Source organism: Pseudopodoces humilis, chromosome 7 (genome assembly GCF_049639895.1).
Source record: "Pseudopodoces humilis isolate 2021_Gansu_Grassland_sample_001 chromosome 7, ASM4963989v1, whole genome shotgun sequence".
NCBI classification, from domain to species: domain Eukaryota; kingdom Metazoa; phylum Chordata; class Aves; order Passeriformes; family Paridae; genus Pseudopodoces; species Pseudopodoces humilis.
The window spans coordinates 15,750,997-15,776,129 of record NC_142206.1 but is presented as its reverse complement, the minus strand read 5'-3'; the positions used below and the strand labels follow the sequence as shown (position 1 = coordinate 15,776,129).

The window sequence follows — 25,133 nt, the reverse complement described above, 5'->3', positions numbered from 1 at the left end:
GGTTACATGATTTGAAACTCAGATTAGTTCAGGTCAGTTTGAACTGACATTTTTTTTGTCAGTATTCTAAATGAACCAATCCCAAAGGGTAGTATTTATAACTGTGTAGTGAAATATTCATTCTTAAGAGTTTGTGATGTTTCTTGGTAGATTGTGCTTGCTCAAACTCTAAAGAGTGTTTGAAGGGGTGACTTCCTCTGGAGGGGGGGAGTCCATCTTAAAAATAATTAACTGGGAGGCCCAAATCACTTTTCTTTGTGTTTGAACTGATGCATCATTTGGCAGAAGAAGCAGAAAACAGTGTAAAAGAAGCAGTTATGATCCATTTTTCTAAACTCACGTGTTAGTTTTCAGAGCAGAATGTATTTTCTCATGAGCGTGCAGTTGGATGCACATAACTTAGTGGGTCGTTGTAAATACATTGGTTGTTCCAGTGCATGGGAGTGGACACACACACAAGTCCAAATGGATAGATTTTTGGATTCCAGTGGATAATTGGTATACTGATCATGATGAAAATAGTAGTAATTTCAAAGTAGAAGCTGCTGCCAAGAGCAGGGAATGCTGGTCGTGAGATATCTATTATTTCTTAACAAAAAATGCAGCTCAGTAGTACAAACTTGCTGGGTTTATGAGTTCTGCTTGCCCAGGGTGAGGAACAGGTAGGACTATCAAAATTCCATTGCTGCTAATGGGAGTCATAGGCCTGGGGCACAGCTGAATAAACTGGACAAATGCCTGTTTCATGAGGCCATCATAACAAGATTAATATCTGTTAATAAAAGGCTCATTTTTGTCAGAGCTGAGATTTATTTTTTTTTCCACCTCTGGTAACAGAAAGCTTTTGTGCTTTTGTGCAATTTACAATTACATTGCATAGAGACAATATTATATGGGTGAGGAAATAAAGTTGAAGCTTATCAGAGTCAGACACAGCCCAATACTTCCCCCTTTTGATGCTGTTTATATTATTCCAAAGAAATTTCCCCTTAGAGGATGGTATTGATATTTTATTGGTGTATCTTGCAAAATTCTAATAAAGCCAGTGAGCTTTTTTATGCTAAAAATGTACAAGCCAGTTTAAGTAATGGAAAAAGCCACAAACAGCCCAGATTCCTAGAGAGCAGGATAATTCTTGGTACACGTTTTTGTTTTAAAGTCTTAAGTGATTTCTTTTTTCCCCCTACCCTTGAGAAAGAAAAGTAAAATGAAATCAGGTGCTTAGATGTAGAGGAGGCACTCCATGTGGTGTTGTACATGGAGGCAAAGGCTCCTTTCCAGCAGGAAACTGGCAGCAGCTGTGATGGGGCATGGGAACAACAAAACCAGAGGATTCGTCTCTGAAGCTGAGAGAGGAGCCCTTAAGAAGGAGTACCAGCAAGGAGTACCAGAGCCAGCCTGGGAAGAGAAGCTGGTAAGTGCAATTGTTTGAGAGTTGCAGGAACTCCAGGAACTGCATGGACTGTAATGTCTCAGCATTCAAGCCCTTTCCTTGGAAACTATTTTGTGTTTTCCTTTTCTAAGCAGCTCAGGAGTCCAAGCTTGATTTCTTGGCCAAGGAAGGAGCATGTTTTTAAGTGCGTAAATGATTGCACTTCCAAAGGGAGACTCCCTTGAATTTGGCAGTGATGATGGTGGATTGAGGGTGTGGTATCTGGAGAACAAATGGTATTTAGAAAATAAGGTGGTAGTCACCCTGGAGAAGAAGGCTTTAGTGCTGTTTATGGAATGGCTTTGGAGAAAGGACCAAGTGCTATGGGAGAGCAGGAAAGAAAACCCAAGAAATTGAAGGAGAAAGACCAAGAAATCCTCAGTAATGTCAAGCATACATCATGCTTAGCATAGAGAGTTTGCCCTTAGGCCTTAAAGAGATTAGGATTTTACTTCTACAGTAGTTCAGTAGGACAAAAGGTTTGATGTGAAGAAATAGAATAAAATTTAATTATCAATGTATTCGATGTCAGTCTCAAACTGATCTGCACGCTCTTCTCTTTCACTTCTTTGCGGCAAAGGGGCTTCTGTGTTGGCTCTCTTCGCGCCTAATAGGATTGGAAGAGTCATGTGCTCACTTAAAAGCCTTAGGACAAGGGGCACAAAGTAGTAATTATTTAAGAAACTTTAAAATGCTGAAAAAAAAGACTGTAGATTGTATTACTTTGCATTTGCTCAGTAAATAATAAACACAGGCTTATTTTTCAGCTATTTAAATTTCTGATTTTTATGCAGTTACAGTATTAAAGTGTCTGGGAAGCCTTCTACAAGATGGAGTTTTTTTATTGGAATACTGATCATGAAGCAACTCACATAAATATTCTATAAACTTCTGACAGAATTAAGTAAAGCTTGAGGTTAGCTCAAATCTGAGTGACTTGAAGTCTTGTCACGACTTTGAGTTTTCCAGCTACTTCTTTTTTCCATGTAGTATACATATGTTCAGTTGATGAATTTTGGAAGTTATTTTGTGTAATAGATAGCAATAGGTAGATTAAGAAGGATATCCAAAGTCTTTCTTGTGTTGGCTATTCTGCAGTGAGTGAGAAATAGTTTGTTCCTGTCTCTAATGATTTAAACTCCATACGGTGGAGTCCTGGGACACAGGACAAAATTCTTGACTGACAGAAATAGGTGCAGTTCTAAAAGCAAATGAATTCTGTTAATTAAAAAAAAAAATGAGACTTGCTCAGTTTTTATTTTTAATGATTATTATTATGCATTGTAAACACTTTTGTTGAGGATTGTCTCATGGACTCAAGAGACCTCCAAGGCAATCCTCTGTTGTAAATAGATACTTGTTTATGTGCTTGAACAGGGTGAGATTATTCTAACTCACCCTAAGTGACAGTCCTTGTCCCAAAGCTTAAATGCATTTTACAAAGGGTAATTTTTTTTCATTCTGAAGTAAGAACATTCTGTTCCTTTTTTATATTCCCAGTACCTCTAGGTATCTCCTTATGGGGTTATTTTCCAATTATTTTTTTTCTGCCTTGCATTTTTTGTATTTTATTGTTCAGCTGTATTAATTAGCTTTTCTGTGATTGTTTTCAGTACTTACCTGTATAGTTTGGAGCTGGTGGAGTGCACAAGAGGTTGGTTTTGGTTAAAACCTCTGCCATGGAGGAGATAACAGCCGTACAGTAGCAAATCTACAAAATAGGTAGTGATTAAACACCTGCCCTTTTTTGTGAGTATACTGCATTACCTCAAGCTGGCACAAACTTACTAAAGCATTCCTTGTGTGTTTCTGTTGGACCTGTATAGCCTGACTTTTTTCAGGAAGCCATAAAAGGGATAAGAAGGGAGCAGGAAACTGTAGCAGGAGTATTAAGATAAAGAACTTTCAGTGAGGCCAAAATTATCAGGAGAATTGTAGAGATAAAGAAAACAATAAGAGTTGTGCTACACAGCAGGTGGTTTGACATTTTCAGACTGTGTAAAAAATGTTGTTTGTTTATATTGCAAGGGTTTGTCATCAAAAGTGCAAGACAGAATTTCCTGCTATTATTTGGATTTCATAATTGTATGCTGGACACTTCCCTTTTGAGATGTTGGTACTTGGTAACTTTAGAAAATTAGAAAAACTGATGTACAAGAAGATTAGGTTATATCAGACAGAATGCATTTTCCAAGCTGACATTTAAAAAAAAAAAAGAAACAATGAGAAGGACAAGAATGGAGGGAGGAAAGATGAAGCATTTTGCATTTTGTTCCAGAAGCATCCTTAACAAAGAAAATAAACACTCTCAAGTAAACTACCAAAGAGGGCAATAAATGTTGTATTTTCTTTTCTCCTTTCTACAGGAGTTTAGAATTTTTTCTTTATATATGTTTAATACCAGAAAGCAGTAAGGAAAGTGAAACCATAATACAGATCTGTTTTTCTGTCCCTAAGTAGGGTCTGCCAGACCATCATTAAATGAGAAAGATGGTGAAATCCTAAAGCTGATATAAATGCCTAGAAAATACTATTTACCTGAGCTTCCAGAACTTTAAATCGTTTTTCTTGTTCTTTCAACCCACTAAAATATTTAGACAAGTTATCCACCCTGTGGAAACAAAGCAAACACCTTGAGGAAAAAAAAAAAAAAAAAGGGAGGCCTCAGAAGAAATCATAAAACACAAACCACTTGTAACTTTACTACAGCCACAGTCCTTCACTGCAGTTCTGTGCTTCTTAGACATCCCACAGCCCCTTTAAAAGTTTTGTCCTTTTGAGGTGTTCACAGAAGTATTTTTTGGGCAGAGCAGCACCTCTGGAACACTCCCATGCACCTGTTGCCCAGGGGCTCACAAATGACAGATCAGGGCAGCTATTCAGCTTCTGGTGAGGGCCACTTAGCCTCAGTTGCTGGAGAAATCAAGGACAGATTCAAAATCAAGCAGAAAGGAGCAGCTCTGTCTCTCCAGCCATTTGTGTCTCTCCCACCTGTACCAAATGGAAACTGATCCTGGTGTGAGAACTGAGGCCACAATGCAGATAGGCCACTTAAAATCTATGCAAGCTTTTGTTTCTGCAAACTGTCTTGACAGTCAAATATATTTTTTAATGCAGTCCAAAGGGATTTCTTCATGAACTTCCATACATTGCCTCCAAATTATCCCCTTGCTTTCTGCATCCTTCATCTTGTTCTCCCATCAGTTCCTTATTCTTAGCATCTGATTCCTCATAGGCTTGGCAAATCCTTCCCTGGTTTCTCCTGGCTCCCCTTTCAAAGTTTCCCTCTCACAGGCTATGTTCCAATCCTATCTATGTGAAAAACCTGCTGCTGGGTGGGTCTAATGCATTTGAGTTTGGTTCAGTGCAAACAAAGTTCAAAGAATCACTTCCTGAAGGTTTCCTAAGATCCCAAAACTACACTGCTACCACCGAAGAGCAAAAAATAAAAGCCACGGGGGTAGTGGTGTTCATCTGAATCTCTTTTAGTCTTTCTCTGGCTCTGCTGTAGCTGAAATATTGTGAAGCCAGATGGATTCTCACTTTTCCCCTCCAGTAACTTCATCTGCAGTGTACCATCTTTATCCTTTATTGTATAAAGGATGTAGTACCCTTTGTTGGGAAGCAATTGTACATATATTTATTGCTTTATCTCAACAATTAAGCTCTCGCTCCTGGGGCTTGTCAGTGATCTGCTTATGAGAATAAAGTTTAAAACTATATAATAATTTTAAATTATTGTGAATTAAGAATCTATGTGAAGTAGAGGGAGAGGAGTATATTCCAGGAATGTAAGTATGTTGTTCTGGTCTCCAGTTGTTCTGTGAGTTGGAGAGATGGATGTTTATTTTGAAAGAAAGCAGCCCAGGAACATTTCCATGGAACTTTCTTATTATGGTAACGTTCACACCTATTGTGCCTCTATTTGAAGTCTGTTTGATTGTAAGAGAAAACAGAATAGGTGTTTAAAGCTTCTTTGAGAAGTGATTTTCTATCTTAGATATTCTCCCTGCATATAACTACTTTGTGTTTCACTTAAAGGTTTGAACCTCTGAATAACAATTTAGGACTTGTACTTCATCAGGCTTAACCAATTCAAGTGATATTTATAGTGGGGAAATACAGAGAAGTTCACAAATGGAGACTCAGTCCCATGCCATGAAGGCATAAGTATTTGTTCTTCTGCATCTATGGCTAATTAAAGGTATCTTAAACTTCCATTCAAAATTCTGTGTTGTATTCCTACAGGGGATGAAATTATGTGTGGTGCAGCCCAGCAAACACACTGTTTTTCCACCATTTTCTTCATTAATAAGATTTTCATTGAGCTTGGCTGCAGATTTGGCTGGAACTTACAGGTCTATAATTGTACATACTTCAGGAGTGACAAACACTCTAACATTGTAGTGATGCTGGCCTCTCACATTTTTTCATGGACTGTGTATTTCCTAACTGCATTCCAGTTGGACCATTTATATAAACTTTACAAGAACTTCAGTGCTGAACTCCTTGAAAGCTGAAGGCTTGCAAGTTACTCCTACTGTGGGTCAGAATAACTTACTTATTAGATGTGGCCTTCAGCCTTTCTTCATTGCTTTCTTTCTTTTCTTGCTCGAGGTTTACAAGATAATGTTCTTTTTGCACCAGCTCCCATGTCATGATTTTTTGATCGAGGCCCAGTGGAAGATCTCTTTCTGTAGGAAAAATAACATAAGAAATAAATTTTACCCCTTTTTCTCTGATACTAGTAGTGAAAAGTTGATATGCTAAAGGAAGGTTGTTTTTAGGGTTAATTGCTGAAAAACTCAGGAACAAATTAAGTAACTTCCTTAAACCTATCAATTGTTGAATCTTCAGAAATCAAATCCCTATAACCCATTTTAAATTGCTACCTTTGTTGTAATAACTATGGTGCATCAAGAAATGTACTGTGGGAAACTGCTTATAGTTTAAATTATAAACCTTAATTTTTGGCTTGTCCTCTCCTGGCACTCTTTGTGACTTTTGGCCAAAGGAAATCCTCTCCTGTTTTGTGTATGCACCATGTCCTCAGAGAGAGCCAGGCACTACAGTTGCTTGATCACATTTGTTAACAACTCACCCAGGTGCTTTCTCTTGTGTTCCATTTTGTTGAAGAGTCTTCTGAGAACCAGAGTAATGTGGTTGATAATGATAAATGGTGGTGCTAAGGCAGGCCGGCCATGGTATTCCACAATCAGGTTGTAGCGCTGTACTTTCCAGAAGATGTCTGTATTGCCCTGGACAACTTGAAAAGTGTAACTGTAATATGAGGGGAGGGAATAAAAGCATGTAACTCTTCCCACCACAACAAGCTAAATATGAGTATAACAAAATTTAGTCCTGTATTTACCTTAAAAAAGGAACAGCAAGGTCAGCAAGTAGTGTTAATTTAATCTAAAGTTTGTGCAAATTCTTAGATATTACAGTAGTTGCAGTTTGCAAATGTTAAAAGATACATTTGTTTTGTTTGGCATTTTTTTTTGTTTTCAGAAAGATAATTCTACTTTGCTCAGGAGAGATCAGCAAACATGCCACATCAGTTCTTCAACCAAATGAATCATTATTAGCTGTGTTGATAGCAAGCATTTCCATGATGTGCGAATCACCCACTGTAAAGTCTGCCAAATATATGGCTGCTGTGCACCTGCAGATTTGTGATTCCACACAGCCAGGGACACAGACCCTTCTGTGCATGTTTTGTTGAATTTTTAGCAGTAAAAGAGGCTTCTTTTCTCTTTGTCTCCAATGTGGCTAGAGAAAGGATGATAACTTAAAAGCTATCTGATCAGAGGATTCTCTCTATCAATCCCTGAGTAATATTCATTAGGAAAATTACAAGTGTATTCCAAAAGGAATAGCCAGCAGTGAGGTAATAAATGTGGGCATCCACTTAAAGCTTTGCAGCCTCTATTCTGACACTTAGTGAAATCACTCTTGCCTGAACATAGCAATCAGGAGGTTCATAAGGAGGACATTTGTGACAAGTAGGAAGATGACCAGCAGGAGTATGACGAGCCAGTTGGCGTAGCTGTTAGGGCAGGATGGCGTGTTCTGCAAAGTCTGCAGTGGGTTAAACGTGCAGTTCCTGGGATATGTTCGTGATGCTGCAAAGGAAGATGAAGGAAAAAAAATAGTTAGGACAAATCCTAATGCCATGTTTCTTTCTTTTATTTTGTGGAAGTATAATCGTGTTGTGTACATGAAAAGACATAGCATTGTTGTGCAAGATATTTGCAGCCCTAGGACACTGCAGACCTCCACAGCTTGGCTGCTTATTTAGTGGCAAGATTGTAGTAAGTGTTCATCAAAAAAGGGGATTGTGTTGAAAGGGCTGTATCCTTTTTAGACTAGTTTTGAATTTCAAAGTCAAACCACCTCTGAGTTGTGTTCCTCCACGTTCTTGTGTCCTCGTGCCTGGCATGTGCATTAGAGGAGAAAACTCAATAAAAGCTGGGAATGGGGCTCCTCATTCTAGATTTAAAGTGCTTTGTGTATCTGAGCTTGAAGTTGAGCTTAGGAAGAAGGTCTGGTTCTACTGCATCACACTAGAGGTCTAGTGCTGTCGTCTCTCTCCAGCTATGAATTAAACCCACAAGTTTAGAGCAGCATAATGATATTTACTTTTTTTCCCTCCATTTTTTTCCTTATAAACCTTTTCCCTGGTGCCACAGATAATCCCCTGATTACATTCATTAGAGCATGTGGTTATATCAAAGCTCACCAAGCTGGGATTGCTTTCACCAAGGGTACTAGTTTATACTTATCTACACTGAATTTCATTCTATTCAGCACTCATGAGGCTCCTCTGTCTCTCTTAGGTGTCAATTTTTGTCTTTGCTACCCAGTGATATAGTTTTGTCAGCAAATATTGTCCTCCTCATTACCCCACTCCCTTTCCATATATTTCATAAAGATGTTAAACAGAATAAGACCCAGAGGGCCCTAAGAGAAATTAATCCCTTCTGGAAATTGCCCATGTAATTGGTTCTTTTTTTCTCTATTACTCTTGACCAGTTATTTATCCAGGTGGAGACACCCACTGGAGTTTCAGTGGAGAGAAACACACTTTTCTAGGGAGTGCTACATCTGACTTTTTGGCAAATGAAATTTGAAATTGAAAAATGAATATTCCAGAAATATTTCTTTCAAATTACTTTAATGGAAATAAGAGTGACTGATTGTGCTGTGCATGCTTACACCATAGGTATTTAAAATGGACATGAATCACTCCTGTGTCATTCAGGTTTTTGGCTTTTCTATATTTTTTTCTTATTAAGCAGAGTGAACATGAAAGAATACTGACTGGTTTGCTTCTGTCTGTGTCTTTTTTTTTGGTTCTATTTTATATTACTGCAAGTTTGAATCCCACTTCATTATTGCCAGTGACATTTAGCACTGGCTAAATGCTGTGGTGTTACTTCAGACTTCTTTGGGAGGTGACCTATTCTTTATTTTACCTGCTTACCTATCAGAAATGTTGCCTTTGAACTTTTATGTCTAATTATTTCAGTGTCCTGTGATTATTTTTATGTTGCTTTGTTTGCAATGCTGCACATAAGCAATTACTAGCTTTATTTTATTTGGGCAGCTTTATCCCCAGAGTAAATAAGTGCTCTGGAGTAAATTTTATTCTAAAATACATTTGCTTATAGGCAGAGTAGTACTGCTTTAACACTGCTGCATTACACTACTGCCGAAATATGTGGAGGTGCTGTTATTTATTATTTGAGTTTACAAAGGGTTATCTGGGTCTAGGTTAAACTGAAAGGAAATGGATCAAAGTGAAAGCAGGTATGCCAACCTTTAAAACTGCAAATCCTTGCTTATTTCTGAGACCTTATCTAAATAGGGCCAGCCCTTACAGTCTAGTGTAACTCCACAATGTCCATTATCTCTTTGCAAATACACTATTTGTGTAGCAGTAATGTGTAAGCTTTGGCCTGTAGGACAAAGATTTAAAAAAGCAAAATTAAAAAAGGGCAATACTTGGAAGGAATTCCACGTTCTAATCAGAAGTGTCCGTTCAAAAATGGCCAAGTTAGGGGGAAAGAAATTTTCTCACTGTCTATTTCATCCAGTGGAATCTGGCCAAATATTTGAAGGTAGGGACGATAAAGAACCCTTCTGAATATCCATTCCACTCGGCTGTCATCAGGATGAAGCAGAGCTTGAGTTGTCACACCGTAGGCAATGAGCCACACACTCAAGAAAAATAGAAAGAAGAAAACATCCTTCATCTGCAAAGAGAGGGGAAGGGAGAGAAGGAGGGGCAGTGACTGTGACAGCATAGTCCAGGAACAGTAGTCTTTCTGTATGAATATGGCTCAAATAATTCTGTTTCTTTACAAGCTTGTTTAGGTTAAAGGAGGTGGAATAGGATACAGTTCCATTCACAGAATTCCTTGTCTGACCTTGCTCTTCCCATATTGTCCTTGGCCTACAGTAAGCATTCTTCTTTGATAGCTCATTTAGATAAAGGCACATTTTAAATTAAAATCTTGCTCTCCAATCATCAAACACTTAAAAATGAGAGCATTTAAAAATTAAATACATTTTATCTCTTAAGTGACTGTCACATTATAAGTGCATATTTTCTGTGAGCTATCTCAGTACCATGGACTACTTTACTGTGAATTACAAGAGTTCTGCTGCAGCAGAGAATCCTGGTAGCAGTCAGTGCTCATTGATGAATACTGAGCTACTGATACAGCAGGCAGTGAAGGCTGCAAGGATCAGGTTCCTTCTGTCTTCAGTTTTCAAGCTAAGTGATGCATCTGAAAGATTCTTTTTGGGGCTTCCTGCTTTTAAACATTGTGTTTCTCTACAGAAGCAGAAGTAATTGAATCCTAAAACACTTACTTAAAAAAAAAAAATCTAATATGCATTTCAAGTGCAATAATTTTTCCCTGGTGCAAGAGGAACACTTCATCCTCTCCCCATCTGATCTGGCAGAGTTCATTAGGGACTGTAGATTCATTTCAATTAGATTAGTGGATTGTACAGTTACCCAAAAGTACAGGCATTTCAGAGCTCCAGGATGTTACTTGGAGTTGTGATAAGAAACATTGGCTCTAAGCCAGACAAGACAGAGTTGATGTCTGACTTCCATCAGTCTATTTTGTTTTCTGGATGATGTAAGATTTAGGAATACTGCAGGGCTGTAACTGGATCATGGTGATGGGAGGATGGTGACAAGTCTGGAACTATTTTTTTCCTCTCTGCAGTGTCTCTGGAAGTATGGTTCTGGAATGAACACTGTTCTGGCGTTTTAGAAATTACCAGACCTGTTCCTGCAAATCTGTAGCAAGGGTATAAAGGGGAAAGACCATAAGAGACATGGGATTCGTCTTCAATGTGGCTTCTCCATTAAATAAAGGAGATGATTTTGTGTGAACCCCCTTGAACCCTTTAAGCAGGTTTCCTTTACTGAAGTTACCCTCACTGTTTCTTTCTTTGATGTAAGGTTCAACACTGAAATACCAAAGCTGAGGCATTGTGTTGGCTTGAGTGGGGCAAAGATAAAAGAGCCTATGTTAGGGTTTTGTCTAGGCTGCTGTTTATGTTCCTGTTTGCATCTTCCCAATCCTTGGGTTATCTTGTAGGACTTGTTCAAGACCCTGGTTTAGCTTGGCAGGCAGCGAAGGAAGGGTTAGGAGCTGTTCATCTGACTTGTTCTCTTACAATAGAAGTCTGCTAATGCCATAAGCTAGATAATGAACAAGAACAAATATTTATTTGCCATTTACCCCTTTGCCAGTCCAACCAAATGTCATGTTAGAGTTCCAGTTATTGCATTTATAGACAAAATCCACATAGCTTGGTAGTTATGTTTATTCAATGTATGGGCTTGTTTAGACTGTAGAGCTTTTGCTGAGTTCTGCTGTGAGTCACAAATCAAATATTTGTAGATTCTGTAACGGTACTCACAATTAGATGAACTCTATTAATCAGTTAGTATGAGCTAATTGACCTGGAGGATTAACATGCCTAAATAAAAAGCTACTTTGGCATACCAATGCATACCCAAGCACAGTAACTGTAATCCCAATGTCTCATTTCCCACAGGAGAGTGATAATAAATAAAAATATTTTATCAACATCTTCCAAAATCTGCTTACAAAGTACTAATATGTTTTCATTGTAACAGGGAACTAAAAAGTACAAGTAAGAATAACTCCTGTAGGAAACTTGTAACTATCCTTTTTCAGTGATTTTTCTTTTCCACACTTGCTGCAAAAACCATAATTTGTTTCCCCAAGTCATGCATTGGAAGCCCTGCGCTTCTGTACATGGCCTGCCATCTGCCTGAGGTGTTTGCCCTAGATGCACACAGCTTAGGAAGTAGGTGGAATAGCAGTAAGGCAAAGACTGCTCTTCATTTGACAGATCTGAGGATAGATTATTAGGTGAGGTATAAGGATTAGTAAATTGGGACCAGCTATAGAGGTCTTTGACATGATCTATTTCAAACATTGCATCTTATAAAATACAGAAATATGCAAAATGACAAGCCTTAAAAATGTAAAAATAAAGACAGATTATAAAGGTATTTCCTTTCTAAATACAAGATTTCATATCCACCATTTCTTAGAAGGCACAAGTATTTATCTGAGACAGACTGCACACTTACCATCCTTTCCACGATTATGATCTTTGGTCCAAGTTGTTTGTGAATTGCAAAAATATGGATAAGTCTAAGTGTAAACACCATAAAATCAATGGCAAGTATTGTACGACCAGCTTGAAAAGTTGAGTTCAGCATCCTGCAGAACACATGCAATGAAGTGTCAGCTCTCAGCAAGTACTGCTAATGTCTGTACAGTGATGAGAAATAACCAAAAGATGGAGGAACACTCTTTTCTCTCTCTTGGCTTCAGTGAGATTTATTAACAAATAAAGAGACAAAAGGTACCTTGAGAAAAAGAGATTTTGGAAAACAAACAAACAAAGCAGAGCTTTTCAGTACATGTGTTTGAATATATCAGTTTTAGGGGCTCCTACTGCAGAAGCATGTCTCAAAGTTTGTAAAAATGAATGTGAGAGCCTGTCCTCTCATGCACATGAAAGTCAGCTGTCAGTTGACATACACAGCCCTTGCTACTGATGCTGACCATTTCATGTGGAGCAAATATATACCTGCAGGTTACCCCAATTATGAAGAGAAAGATGGTCACCATATCACATTTATTCCAGTTATCCTCCACGTACAGTTTAAATTTTTTCATTAAGTTTGTGTCTTCATCTGTATAGAAACTCTGAAAAAAAAGAAATAACCATTGGTATTAATCACTTTTCACTTTCACTCTTTCCTTCTGAGTTTTAGCATAATACCTGTTGCCTTTTTCTCTTTCATTGCAAAGAGGAAAAAAAAAAAAGCTGTTAAACAATGCAACTTCCAGTCAGAGTTCAGTTTCTAGGCATTGCTATCTAAACAGCATGAACAGATTTGCCATTTGTATACTGGAATTGTCAGTTGAAGGCACGTCTGATTATCTAGGCAAGGAGTTGGCATTCTTAATTGTGTTTTAGACTGGCAGTCTTCATGTTTTACAGGCTTATAATGAAATGTTTTTTGATCCAGATATTTTCCATGTCCTCCTCTGGTTATGGCCTTGCTGCATAATTTCAAATTGTGACAAATATCCCTGTGTGTTTTGCTTAAATAATGAACACCTACTGTTTCTTCCAGGGTAAATTATTTTAACTGCTTTTATTTTTGTGTCTAAAGAGAAGAACTTTATGCACCCACAATTGGCAACACACTTGCACTGCTGTTATTATTTCAGTTTTTGAACTGAAGTCATTCCAAAACCAGTAATAGGAGACTAATGGAAAAGGGCTTTTGGGGGTTGGTGGTTTTGGTTGGTTGGTTTTTTTTAAAGAAAAGCAAGCCCAAAAGAGATATGCTAATATTTTGAGTTGAAGAGTATTTTAGGAAAAGCCACAAATAATCTGAATTCATTTGCTTGTGATTTTTTAAACAGTCCCTAGCAAGGAAGAGTCTCCTAAAAGGATGTAGAGCTGTCTGCTGTGCCTCCAGGTGTAGAATATAACTTCCAACTTACATTATTTGTGGTGGGAGGACTTAGTTCTGGGGAGTGAAATCAGAGAGGGACTTTACAAAACAAAGAATATCTGAATGCTGGTAGCTCACTTGGCTTGGCTAAGACTGCAGTAGGATGGAAAAACAGAGGTGGAGGAAGAGCTTGCTCTAGGAGAGAGAGGTGAGATATTTAGGATAGGGTAAGTTCTGTATTGTTCACCTGTGCACCTAACACTTGAAATCTCCAAGCTTGTACAGCTACACAGATTGTAAATCTCCTGAAAATATTGCTGCAGGTTTTGCTGTGTTTGTACTAAGGTGATGCAGGTTACTCACCTGTCGGATCTCTTCCAAGACAAGGGTAAACACCCAGAAGTAGAGTACAATTTCTTTAACAGATGGACCCTGAGGCGGAGGTGGTTTAAAGTCCAGTAAAAGGACATAAGTAAATAGAAAGAGAAAAGCAAAATACATGATAACATTCCCCATAAACACAGTTACAGGGGCACTCCAGAATTTTCTCCACCGGGTAGACATGAATGTTGCCCATGCTGTGTTTGCAGAAGGGTTCTGTTTTTCCAGTGTGTCATTTCCTCTGCAAACCAAAAAGAATACATGCTTGGTGACAATCTCCTAAAATTAGTTCATGGGAATAGGCTCAATATTATTCTATATAAAGCTTCTTGTAAGATAGTAACAGGCAGATGCTGGGGCTGGCCAAGGGGGAAGGCTGTAGAAGTCAGAGCAATCACATTACCATAGCAGAAATATTTCAAATCAAAAAGGTTTTGAAAAACAAAGTCACATCAGAAGTATGTGCACATTTTTGTGGTTTCAATTTAGCTGGATTAATTTTATTCGTTAACTTGATTGTGTTCCTGCATGGAGTGCAAATGCACAAGGAGAGGGGGAAGGGTAATTGCTCTTTATATACCTATACAATAGGAAAGAAAAGAAAATGGCCAATGAGATTTTGTGAGTCAGCTCTTAATTATCTTTGCTTTAAGATTTTCTTGCAGTGTTTGCCTGCAGAAGTTCTTGTTGCTGCTGTGACTTTAAACTTCTGACCCAGTCTCTAAGTGCTGGATTGTACTAAGCCTGTGTTTCTTGACTATCCTTGCCGGAATCTGACAGACCTGCTGAAGAATACCTTGCTCCTTTACAGAACTGGCATCTTTCTCCTTTGTGATTAAATTAGAGTAAGTTGCAAAAAAAGCAATATGGAAGCCTTTTAGCAAAAAGAGTTGACTTCATATATTATGTATTTAGGTTGTCTTTGAGCATTGTGGAATGACACAAAAGTATTTTGGTAACTGAAGGGAAATTTGACCTGTACATCTACAGCTGTTTTGCTGTGTTTTGGAACATGAAGTGATATCTATTGGCAATGGAAATTATCCCGTGAAGAAAATGCAAGTCTGATAGCAATTTGATCTTTGTGTGAGATTTGTTTCCACATAAAATGCTCTCCTGTGTAAGCTAGGGATGTTATTGGACCTTTAATTTTGTGATTCTTACTCTGAGAAGTTTGATCTCCAACAAAGGATGTGCACACTAGGGTATGTTTTCAATTTCACCTCACAGAAAATAAACAGTGACTCTTTACTGGTTTTTAATTTCCTCTGACAATCTTGCTAATTATTAAATACATTTGTTACAAGGAAAAAGTTCTCTTTGCGGCCAATCTTTTCTATCTGCCTGATTCAGTACTACCTCTCAATTTATGACATCATGAGATACATTCCCATGGTAACAGGCTAATATCATAAACAGATAATTGCAGCTTTACTGTAAGATGCTGAAATAGATCTGGGGGAGAGAGCCTCTTTGTTAAAATAAATTGCTAGGATAATAGCAATTGGAACGTGGAATGTAATGACCAAACCATGCTGCACTCAGGATATGGAAGTGCTTTATGATATTGCTTACAAATAGCTCCCAAGAGGCAGATGCTTTTACACCTATTTTATAGGTTAGGGAGGGAGAGAAAAGAACTAATGATTTTCTCCAATATACCAGCAGTTAAATGCCAAAGGTAAAAATAGAACCTAATAACTCTGACTTGGTCTAGGACTTCATACTGCAGCTGATGCTTCCTCTCTGCCTCTGTTCACATATTTCTGGAGTTCTCTTTAAATCATGGAAAAGATAAGTGGTAATTTAGCACTCTTTAGCCATTAAGAGGACTTTGTGCCAATCAAAAGTCTACTTATCCTGACTTAAGTCCTTGTGTTCTCTCAGATTTTGGTGATGAGTGTGTGGTAGAGGTATGGGGGTGGGGATTCTTTTCTGAATCAAAGATCTATGACTGACCACAAGCAACTGACAAAACCTTTGTGCTCAGTTACCCATTTGCGTGATGCTGCCTCTAACTCGTAAAGTTCCTCAGGGCTCATCTGTTAAAATATAAATTAAGAGCATGAGAAACTGACTCAGCATAAAATTCCCTGGTACTGACGGGTGTAAGTATACCTTTGTAAGAAAGTACGCAGTGATGTAAGGTTTTGCTGAGAACCTTCTTTCTGTTCAGCTCAGTAATCTGATAACTTCCTAAAGTCCATTGTGTATTGGTCATCACGAGCTGATGGGAATGTCAGGAAATGCTATTTGATTCCCAAGTAAATTCCTTGTTCTGTAGACATTACCTGCTCAGAAAAAGTAAACTGGTGTCTCCTTAAAACAGTGCTATATCCCTGTTTATTTTCTATATTCCTTTGAGAGAGCAACAACAGCAGTAAGCCAAGGGCACAGCACTTCCTGAGGAATAATGACTTTCTTGGCCCTTCAGCTGCTCCTTACATCACTAATTGGTCACTAATCCATGAGAAGTGTCCTGTTCTTTGACTGTTTCATTGAAGTTACATTAGCTGATGGGTTTTAAACTTACCTATCTTCTTCCTTGGAGAAAAACAGAGTCCTCTCTGAATCCAAACTGTCCAGCTCTCTAAATGGCTCTGGCTCATCCTTTGATTGTTTTTCCTCACTGTAAGGAAATAAACTCATTAGTTAAAAGATGATGCTTAGCCATTTTTCACTACTGAATTGGCACTGATACAGAACTGCTAGCATGTACTTATCTTGGATCTGTTCTGCTGGGGAGTTATTAAATAGGGCATAAACTTAATCTTTATTAATTCTGTTTATTTTTAAGGAGGAAGCTGAAGTCACCCACAGGATTCAGAGAAATGGTAATTGATGTGCTTCATAAAAATGGAGCAGGATGCTCAGTTTCTTCAGACTAATTATGACTTGAGCAGAAATAGACCCCTCAGTCAGGCTTAGAAGAGAATTGCTCAATGCTCCTTTCCTAGTTACTCTTAGTAGCAATTAAGAAGGGAAATGCCAGAAGAAGTAGGGGGCATGTGACATGTGCATGTCCAGGGAAAGGAGACAAAAAATGGAAATCATCACATTGAATGAATTTGTGAATCTGATAGCTGAAGATCATCATTAGTGATACTGGCTGAAGGCAAATCTTAAGTCAGCATTGCCAAACTAGTTTTCCTCTTGCTTTTTATGTAGATTGAGTTAAGAAAAATGTATTTCATATTAACATGTCATTTCGTATTGCCAATTCTTATGATTTGTGTATGATTTTCTGGATGTTATGAAGTTTTCCTAAAGTGTCAGAGCCCAAATTTTCGACCATCTGAGCAGCTTGGCTGCTCTTCTTTCTTTTCTTTTCTTTTCTTTTCTGTTTTGTTTTTTTTTTTTTTAATTTTTTTTTTAGTTGGTTGGTTTTTGTGGTGTGGTTTTTTTTATTTTGAGTTGTTGGGGTTTATTGTGCATGGCCTTGTTTTCAAGAAAACCTAAGGTTTGTAAGGCACTGAATTTGAAAATCTTAATTGATTGATTGACTGATAATTTAATGTCAGTCCTGTGTATTGTGATAACAATCATGTGTTATGATTATCAAGGCTTATGGCTGCTAACACTGCTTTGTGATGGCTCTTTTCCTTGGATAAGATACTGAGGTTTGAGCCAGACATCTCCAAATCTACAAACAAATGGTGCTACAGCTGCAAAATATTCTATGCATTGCTGTGAAGAATCTGGAGCTGACAGAATTCTAACAGGCTTTCCTGTAGACTGCAAAATAGAATGATCTCTGTGAAACTGTGGCATTGATATTTTAAGTATGACAACAGGCACTAGCACAGGACACACAAATCACGCAGCCCTGTAGAAAACCGATTTGGTTAGGTGATATTAGGTGATGTTACTGTTTTAATCACTTCAGGGAGAAATTTTGAGTCTGGATACTTTTAATGGCTTATTTTTCATCACTTATTTATCTCTTGGACCCAAATAGTTATGTTTATACCTGAATGATATTAAATTTGTGTAGATTAGGAAAGGACACCAGAATGCACAGATTAACTTGAGGATCTGTGTGCTTGTAGACATGTCTCCCCACCATATTTTTGTCAGGAAGGCCTGAAAGTCAAGAAGAAAAGAGATGGCTTTAATATCACAAAAAGGTACTTGCAGATAAAGTACTCCTATGTTCAGCGACTCCTAAGATGGTGAATGCTCTGAAAACCTCACAGCTTCAGAGCAAACAGGTTCTCTGTGTGTCCTGCAGATGTTGAGTATGCAGAGTTATTTGGAGACCAGTGGAAAAAACAGCAAGTCAAATGGAATTAAACAACATCTGTAGTATTAAGGAAGCCCAAGTCAGTCACTGGGAGATAAAAGCAGCATCACTCTTAATTTAGCTTTGTGTATGCAGAGAAAAGTCAGGTTGTGAGAGCAAAGCTGAACAGTAATTTAATTTAACTTTTATCAGTGAGCTCTCTCTTGAATCTGAACAAAGAGTTACCTCATATCTTGGAGCAGCTTCATTATGCCCCAGGCAGATTTACAGTGCTTTTCTGATATTTCTCTGTGAGCGAGGAAGGAATAAAAAGCAAAATGCACACGAAGGATTAAGGGCTAAACCTTCTCCTCAGCACGCTGGTCTGTGTGCCAACTGGATGAGAGGGTGGGGAAAGGGGGAACTGGGCTGCTTTGGCAAGGATATTGTATAATGTCCTCTTTGTCTATTGCTGGGGGAGAGAAGGGTCCCTTCTCCAAAGGATGGTTCTTAGGGAAATACATTCATTGGGGTTGTTGAGTCCTCACCTGTGTCCAACTTAAGGCCCCGGGGGCGTGTGAAACTTACCTGGACACCGTCATGTGCAAAGAAAGACTTTGTGTCTGCTTCTGTGGCCAGCTGAAGGCATGTGGTTTTACTCCAGTACTGATTTTTCCTCACCAACAGTGCAAACGCTCTCTCCTCACTGTTGTGGTAGCATTCACTAAATAGTTCTGCCATACGAAGGAAACACAGACAAAAAAATGTATCTCTTGGGTGATCCTCTTATACTTTGAAGGGTGAGTTTTCATGCTGTCCTTACTCTCCTGAACAGACTAAAGAAGACAAGCAGCTCAGCTTTGTCTTGTAGACAACAAATCCTTCATTTTAAGACAAAGCTACTTGACATAAATTAATATTAGACCTGGAGGAGTGTTATGGCATAGTTGTTTCCAGAGAAACTGGTCCTGGAGCTTAGAAACCAGGATAAATTTAAACAGTCCAAAAAAAAAAACCAACCAAACCAAGGTCTTCTCATCAGACAAGATCTGACTTCCCATGTCTGTTCCATTCTACTGATTCACTTGATTATCTCAGTACCTTTCCTAAGCTAGCCCATGCCTTGTTACATTGTGAGGCTGGGCAAAAAGATCAAGTACACTTAAAATGATATACAGACATCTTTTCTAGTTGCTGTGGTATTTACCATTCTTAAAGAAAGTATGCTTTGCATAATCCAGGCCAGAAATTAAAACTGAGGATCTGATCTAATACTTATCAAAGCCAAGAAGCAGAACTTCTATGTATTGGACTAGGCCCCATAATTCATGACTAAATTACTTGAGCTCTGTGATTATATGAGAACCTAATTTTTAATTTTTGTAAGTAATAATCTCCCTGTGAGAAGAAGGGAAAATGTGATTTGTATGTAAATAATGTAGCAACGCCTGCATGAGCCTTCAGCTGCTTGATGAACTATCTCAGAGGGAGAGGAGTTTTTTTCCATGTGGGGCATATTTTAAAGCCCTTTTCTCACAGCAGTGAAGGTATGGATTGGACTGAAGTCAGATCAGCAGAGAAGCTTGTGTGCACACATCTGTTTCTAAAGCAAGCAAAGGGGGGAGAGGGCTCAGCGTTCCAGCATTGCGGATGCCTGCTTCTGACTGCTGTAAGGGAGGGGCATCTTGTCTGCTGTGAAACCAGCCTGAGCCTCACTGCAGTTTGCTGTGCACTTGGCCCTCTTCTGGGTGAGGTAATCTCAAATTATTTTTAGCTGCAATGACAAAACTTTAAACTTGTTGCTCTAGTGGCCCTTACAGAGCAAGCTTGATATTGCAGGAAAGGCAGGCTGCTGTGAGCCTGGAAGTGCTTTGGTTATTCTATCTTCCACATCACTGTGGCAAACCTTGTACTGAGATCAGACAATTAAAATACCAACAAGCAGCAGGAGAGTATCCATGCATCCCAGGGGGCCTGTCTTGCACCACAGATTTTCCCCAAATTAGTGGGTTTTAAATCTTTCCTCTGTATCTGAATGTTAGGGACTGCTTGTGCTGCAAGGCTGTTGAATTATTCATGGAAGTTGACCTTTCACAACTGAAACAGTATTTTTCTTTTTTTCCCTTGCTTGCTTTCCAATGGCAGTTGCTTCTTAAATTTTCAATGCCATTCAAAAAGTGCCATTACTTACCAACAGCGAGCTGCTCATACTTGGCCTCTTTCATTATAGAGGCTGCTTTGGTCTCTGTCTCCAGGCGGGACATCTCTTTGAGGATCTTGCAGGCTGCCAGAGCTGAAGCTACACCCTCCTGACCCTGTAGGATTGAAAGGGGTGCTGCTGTCACCCTCCACTGGAGCACATTTCTGAATGGGGAAGGCTCAGCTATGCAACACATTGAACAGCAACAGCAAAAAGTTCATGCCTGTCAAGAAAAATCTTTCCTCCAATACAGCTTTGAAAGTCGAAAGTGCTGATCAAAATGAGAGTTTTGATGATAGCTGGGAATTAAAACCGCCTATTGTGGATGCCCCATTCTTGGCAGTGTTCGAGGCCAGGCTGGATGGGGCATTGAGCAAACCTGTCTAGTGGGAGGTGTTCCTGCCCATTGCTGGAGGTTGGAGCTGGATGATCTTTAAGGTCGCTTCCAACCCAAACTATTCCATGGCTCTTTATTGGTGGTCCTTCTGCCTTGTAAGGCTGGAGACTTCTGGCTCTGATTTAGGATAGCAATGAAGGACTGTAAGGAGAATAATACGCTCTGGAGGCAGAGCACCACATTCTCGCTGCGTGGAGGTGCCTCCAGCACGGCTGTGCTGTGGCACAGATGTGCGAGGAAGGAGGGCGCACAGCTGGCCGAGGCTGAGCGCTGGCACGGAGCGGGCCGGGGCTGCAGAGGTGTCCGCACGCACACAGCCCGGCCCGGGCTGCCCCGGGACAGATGCGCTCCCCTCTCCCTCTCTGGGGGCAGGGAGGCTCCCAGATGCGGGGGACAGCGCTGGGCTGTGGAACAGGAGCCGATTATGCCAGCTCGAAGCTCAGCCTTGGAGAGCGTGATGCTGCTCGCTACGCATGGAGCACGTAAGCGAAAGATGCTGCATCGCTCCGCTTCCCTCCCGTCACGCTCGGAGCCGAACAATTGGCCATTGTCGGAAGCACGGAGCCCGCGGCTGGGAGCCGGGAGCCATCGGGAGCAGCGAGCCGAGCTGCAGCCCGGGCCGATCTACACCTGCTCCGGCTCTCCCCATGGCCCCCGAGGGCTGGAGCCACGCAGAGATAAAAGGCCCTATAAATGCCAAGTTTCGTGTTATGGAAACAAACCTATCTGTCATCTGAGCTGCAAAGCTGAGCAAAAAAACCCATCTCGTAAACTTGAAATATGCCAATACTTCACCTGAAGCGGCCGCAGCTCAGAGCTTACCATAGCCCAGAAATAGTTTGCCATCTTGTGCCGGTTTTGAAGTACTGCCCATATAAACAAATCCCTCCAAGGATTTTCGTTTTTCTGGTTCATGTCCAAGGGCCCAGGTAATCGCTTTGTGTTCGTTTTGTCCTGAAATATGGTTTGTAGAATTTAAAACCTGATTCACAGTCTCGCTCCGTGCAAATGACATGGTCTAAGATGCTCTCGGCCTCGCTGGCTACTTCATATTTCTTTGACTTTTCAGTAGGACATCAAGATAATTAACTCATTCTGTAGTGAGTTAAAGGATCCCTGTGTCCCTGATAGAACCCAATACGTGTGAGAACATTCTGGATGAAAGGGTGACTCCTTTGAAGCCAATGCTAAGGTTTTCATTGACTTGATTAAGGCCAGGGTTTCACCACTGGTGTGTAGTATCAGACAAGACAAACCTGTGATTAACTAATCTGAGCTTGCCTTCAATTATATTGGACTCTGCTCGGCTGCCACAGAGGACACAGCTTCAGAGAAAAGGGAACAAAGGGCATTTTATTTCACCAGAAATAAATCTCACCAAGGCCCTGTACAGGACAAGAACAGAGTACATCAATACCCCTTTTTATTCTTTCCTTTGAGAAACCTTTCCCTCATGCAGAGAGCAGTTCAAGTAGAACACTGCTTATTCCTTTAGCACTTGATTAAAAAAAAAATGTCTAGAGGAAGTGTAGCCACTTAGGTCAAATTCTGAGTTTTAAATATATTTAAAAACTACCTTTTTATCTATTGTGTTGGTTAGAAGCAGCCAGGGTGTACTTATTTTTAATTAAACAGGTTTTTGTGAGAATAATTTTTTTTTATAATTATGTGATTTTGTTCATATTTATTTTAATGGTACTTTTGGGGGATGTTGGGGGGTGTTTCTTCAGTTTGTAGTGAGCTATTGAATCAACTGAATTGCATTGAAAACTTCAGAGGAGACAAAGATATCCTGAAAGTCTCATCTTTGTTCCTAACTTAAAAAAAGACACACAATTTGGCTGCAGTGATGCTGATATCCCAGTACTGTGATGCTCTTTCTGGTGTCAATGATAATGGAATTCAGCCATGGGAAGAAGCTTTAAAAGAATAAAAGCTGGTAGGCAGCAGGAGCTGATCTCTGAATTGGGCCTTATCTACAGCACTGGGCTTTAGCTCACCTGCTGCCAAATGCCAGAAAGGCTAAGTGAGGCTTTGGGGGAAAATTTTTATTTCTGGCAACTGTGTAAGTCTGGAATATGCTTAGTGACTTCAGAAGTATCGCCTCAATTTGTTCATCCTTCTGAATGAAGAAACCCTGAGTAGATTCAAACTTATATTTTCATACTACATACTACTACTAATTAATTTAACTAGGTTTTACCAAAGCAAAAGTGATTTAAAGTCGCAAATAAGATTTTTTTTTTTAAATTAGTTTCTAATTTTAACAATTTTTAAGGTATAATTATAACTGTGAAAATACCAAAAGGCTTGGTTGTTTTCAGTTTGTCTGAAACAGAACCCTACTGAAATATCTTGATACATCTTTGTTTTGAAACCTTGTGCCCAAACCTATTTTCAGTGCTTTTGCAAGAACTTTGGTACTTGGGCTTTTTAATGTTAAATACACTGTCAAAATGCAAAAATGATGATGCAGCTATTGCACCACTGTGAAATACCACATTGGTACCCCCATCACATATTATCCTTATCATATATTGGCCAGCACACTTTCCAGGGCCACGTCACACAATTGTTCCTATTTCTTGCTCTGTGTTCTGGCACTCCATAAAAAGACAAAAATGATCTCAAGGTAAATATCAAATACTGGATATTATTGAATATCAATACTGAGTATGATCTACTCATACAGAGTATAAATCTGAGAATAGTTTGTGTACAAAGATGACCATTTTCAGACCCGGGATTGAAAATCTCCATTTCTTGCTTTTCTTTCTCCTAGAAAAAATTGCCCTTCCAGTACTACTTCTTGAAGTTCTGTATGATAAAAGCCCACTAGTTTTATGTCTAATCCCTCCTTAGTAAATATAAATCTTATTTGTATTCCCCATACATCTCTAACTAAATCTGCTCCCTTCCCCACCGCTAAGACTAGACCTAGTTAAAATTGTACAGATTCTGAATTGGAGGGGAGCAGAACTACAGTGCAAAGCTGAGACTCACAGCCTTCTTCTTGCCTCCATGTCTGAGGTCTTGATAGAAACCTTTGCATGCATCATGAAGAAAATCCTTGAGAACTCTAGAGACCTCACTGAGAGTGAAGAGGGGGCACATCTCCTTCTGCTCATTTTGCTGCTGACCAGTCAGCCCTGCCAAGGTCAGTTTGCTTTCTTCATGTTTCTTCAGAAGAAGCTCATAGAGGAGACATTTCTGAGAAATGGAACAGTAGAGTCTCTGTAGACGACTGTAGGTCAGGAATTCATATATGTTAGCCCCATTGTCAATAAATAACTTTACGAATTCTGGTTTGTTGTTGACCAGAGCATCCATCATCACTTCTTCCAGGTCACAGGACTAGATTGATGAAAGGGGGAAAAAAAAACAAGCCAAAAAAGGGAAATTTTGGGGGGTAATCATGGATGAATGATGAGAGAGGTAAGATTTAACATGAGGACATGCACATTTTGTCTTCCACCAGTCAACAGTGAATACAATGAGAAAGAGGTGGAACTCTCCATTTTTCTCTGACAAAATGTCTATGCCAGCATTAATATTAAAACATCAACATAAACATAAATTGTGTGCTGTAGGACTTGATGTAAGGTACCCACCCCATTGAGTATTTATATAGCAGTTGAAAGCAGTGACATTCTTCATGCCACCTTCTAACAGTAATATCTGCCTGCTTCTTGTGCTTTGTAAACTTTGGTTTGTTTGCTTTAAAGGTCTGTACAGAAGAGGAGAAAGATTGTTGCTCTCCAACAGCACAAGAAAGAGAAGATGACCACCGAGTTATTCCTCTGTCTTTAGCCATTATCATATGTGGGGCAGAAAGACAAACAGCCTCAGGAAGCATAATACCCCTGCCTAATCTCTCAGTAGAGTGTGCAGAGGGTATTAAAAACTGAAGCCATCTTTTGGGATGTTGCAGTGTCCTGTACACATTGGACACACTGGGTGTCCTCTAAGGCAAAAAAACCTCGTACCTTCCACTCCACGTCCCCATTGAATATTTCGCTTTTAGCAATGTCAACCCTATTCCAGGCCACTGCCAGTTTCAGTTCATCCAGATATTCCTTAGCCTCCTGGCTCTGACTTTTACAGGCTGGAAAAAAATAGGAAATGCAAATAAAGTCAGTACTTTACAGTTATGTTTAATTTAATATAGTATTGGTACTTTGATTAGCTGTGCAAGTCCTCCTTCAGCTATCACAGATCCATGGGTTGCTTAACCAGAAACCCTTCACAGCAATGTTTTCCTAAGTTAAAAAATACTAATATTCAAAAACGTTATTTTTTTCTAGATGAACTCTCTATTTAAAGCATTAAGTTTGAATGGCTTTTGGGTGTTGAGAGGGACCCTGGCCTGCAGAAAACAGGGGACAGGACTGGCTGTTGGTTTTGCCTTGTGTCAATTAGCACATCAGGAACAGAATGTCTTTTTTTTTCCCCCTTCCCATGCTA

General features: G+C 39.3%; 1 protein-coding gene and 1 long non-coding RNA gene across 2 annotated transcripts in view; one reads left to right on the top strand and one right to left on the bottom strand.

The window, feature by feature from the left end:
* Positions 1–1,359: 1,359 nt before the first annotated feature.
* On the top strand, positions 1,360–24,869 carry LOC148183982 (uncharacterized). The gene is made up of 3 exons (XR_015772968.1): positions 1,360–1,414; positions 23,700–23,826; positions 24,395–24,869. It is a non-coding gene; the product is annotated as an uncharacterized LOC148183982 (long non-coding RNA).
* The window catches only part of TRPM5 (transient receptor potential cation channel subfamily M member 5), a 35,241-nt gene continuing 12,046 nt past the window's right edge, over positions 1,939–25,133 (bottom strand). Inside the window, exons 8-24 of the mRNA XM_005522332.2 lie at positions 24,656–24,774; positions 23,673–24,023; positions 21,492–21,623; positions 20,264–20,387; positions 18,661–18,806; positions 17,821–17,933; positions 16,384–16,479; positions 13,833–14,091; positions 12,590–12,708; positions 12,084–12,216; positions 9,516–9,690; positions 7,392–7,557; positions 6,534–6,712; positions 5,994–6,126; positions 3,971–4,043; positions 3,053–3,143; positions 1,939–2,039 (exon numbers count right to left, since the gene is read on the bottom strand). Of these exons, the coding sequence (XP_005522389.2) occupies positions 1,939–2,039; positions 3,053–3,143; positions 3,971–4,043; positions 5,994–6,126; positions 6,534–6,712; positions 7,392–7,557; positions 9,516–9,690; positions 12,084–12,216; positions 12,590–12,708; positions 13,833–14,091; positions 16,384–16,479; positions 17,821–17,933; positions 18,661–18,806; positions 20,264–20,387; positions 21,492–21,623; positions 23,673–24,023; positions 24,656–24,774 (2,510 nt within the window). The remainder of the gene's footprint in view (positions 2,040–3,052; positions 3,144–3,970; positions 4,044–5,993; positions 6,127–6,533; positions 6,713–7,391; positions 7,558–9,515; positions 9,691–12,083; positions 12,217–12,589; positions 12,709–13,832; positions 14,092–16,383; positions 16,480–17,820; positions 17,934–18,660; positions 18,807–20,263; positions 20,388–21,491; positions 21,624–23,672; positions 24,024–24,655; positions 24,775–25,133) is intronic.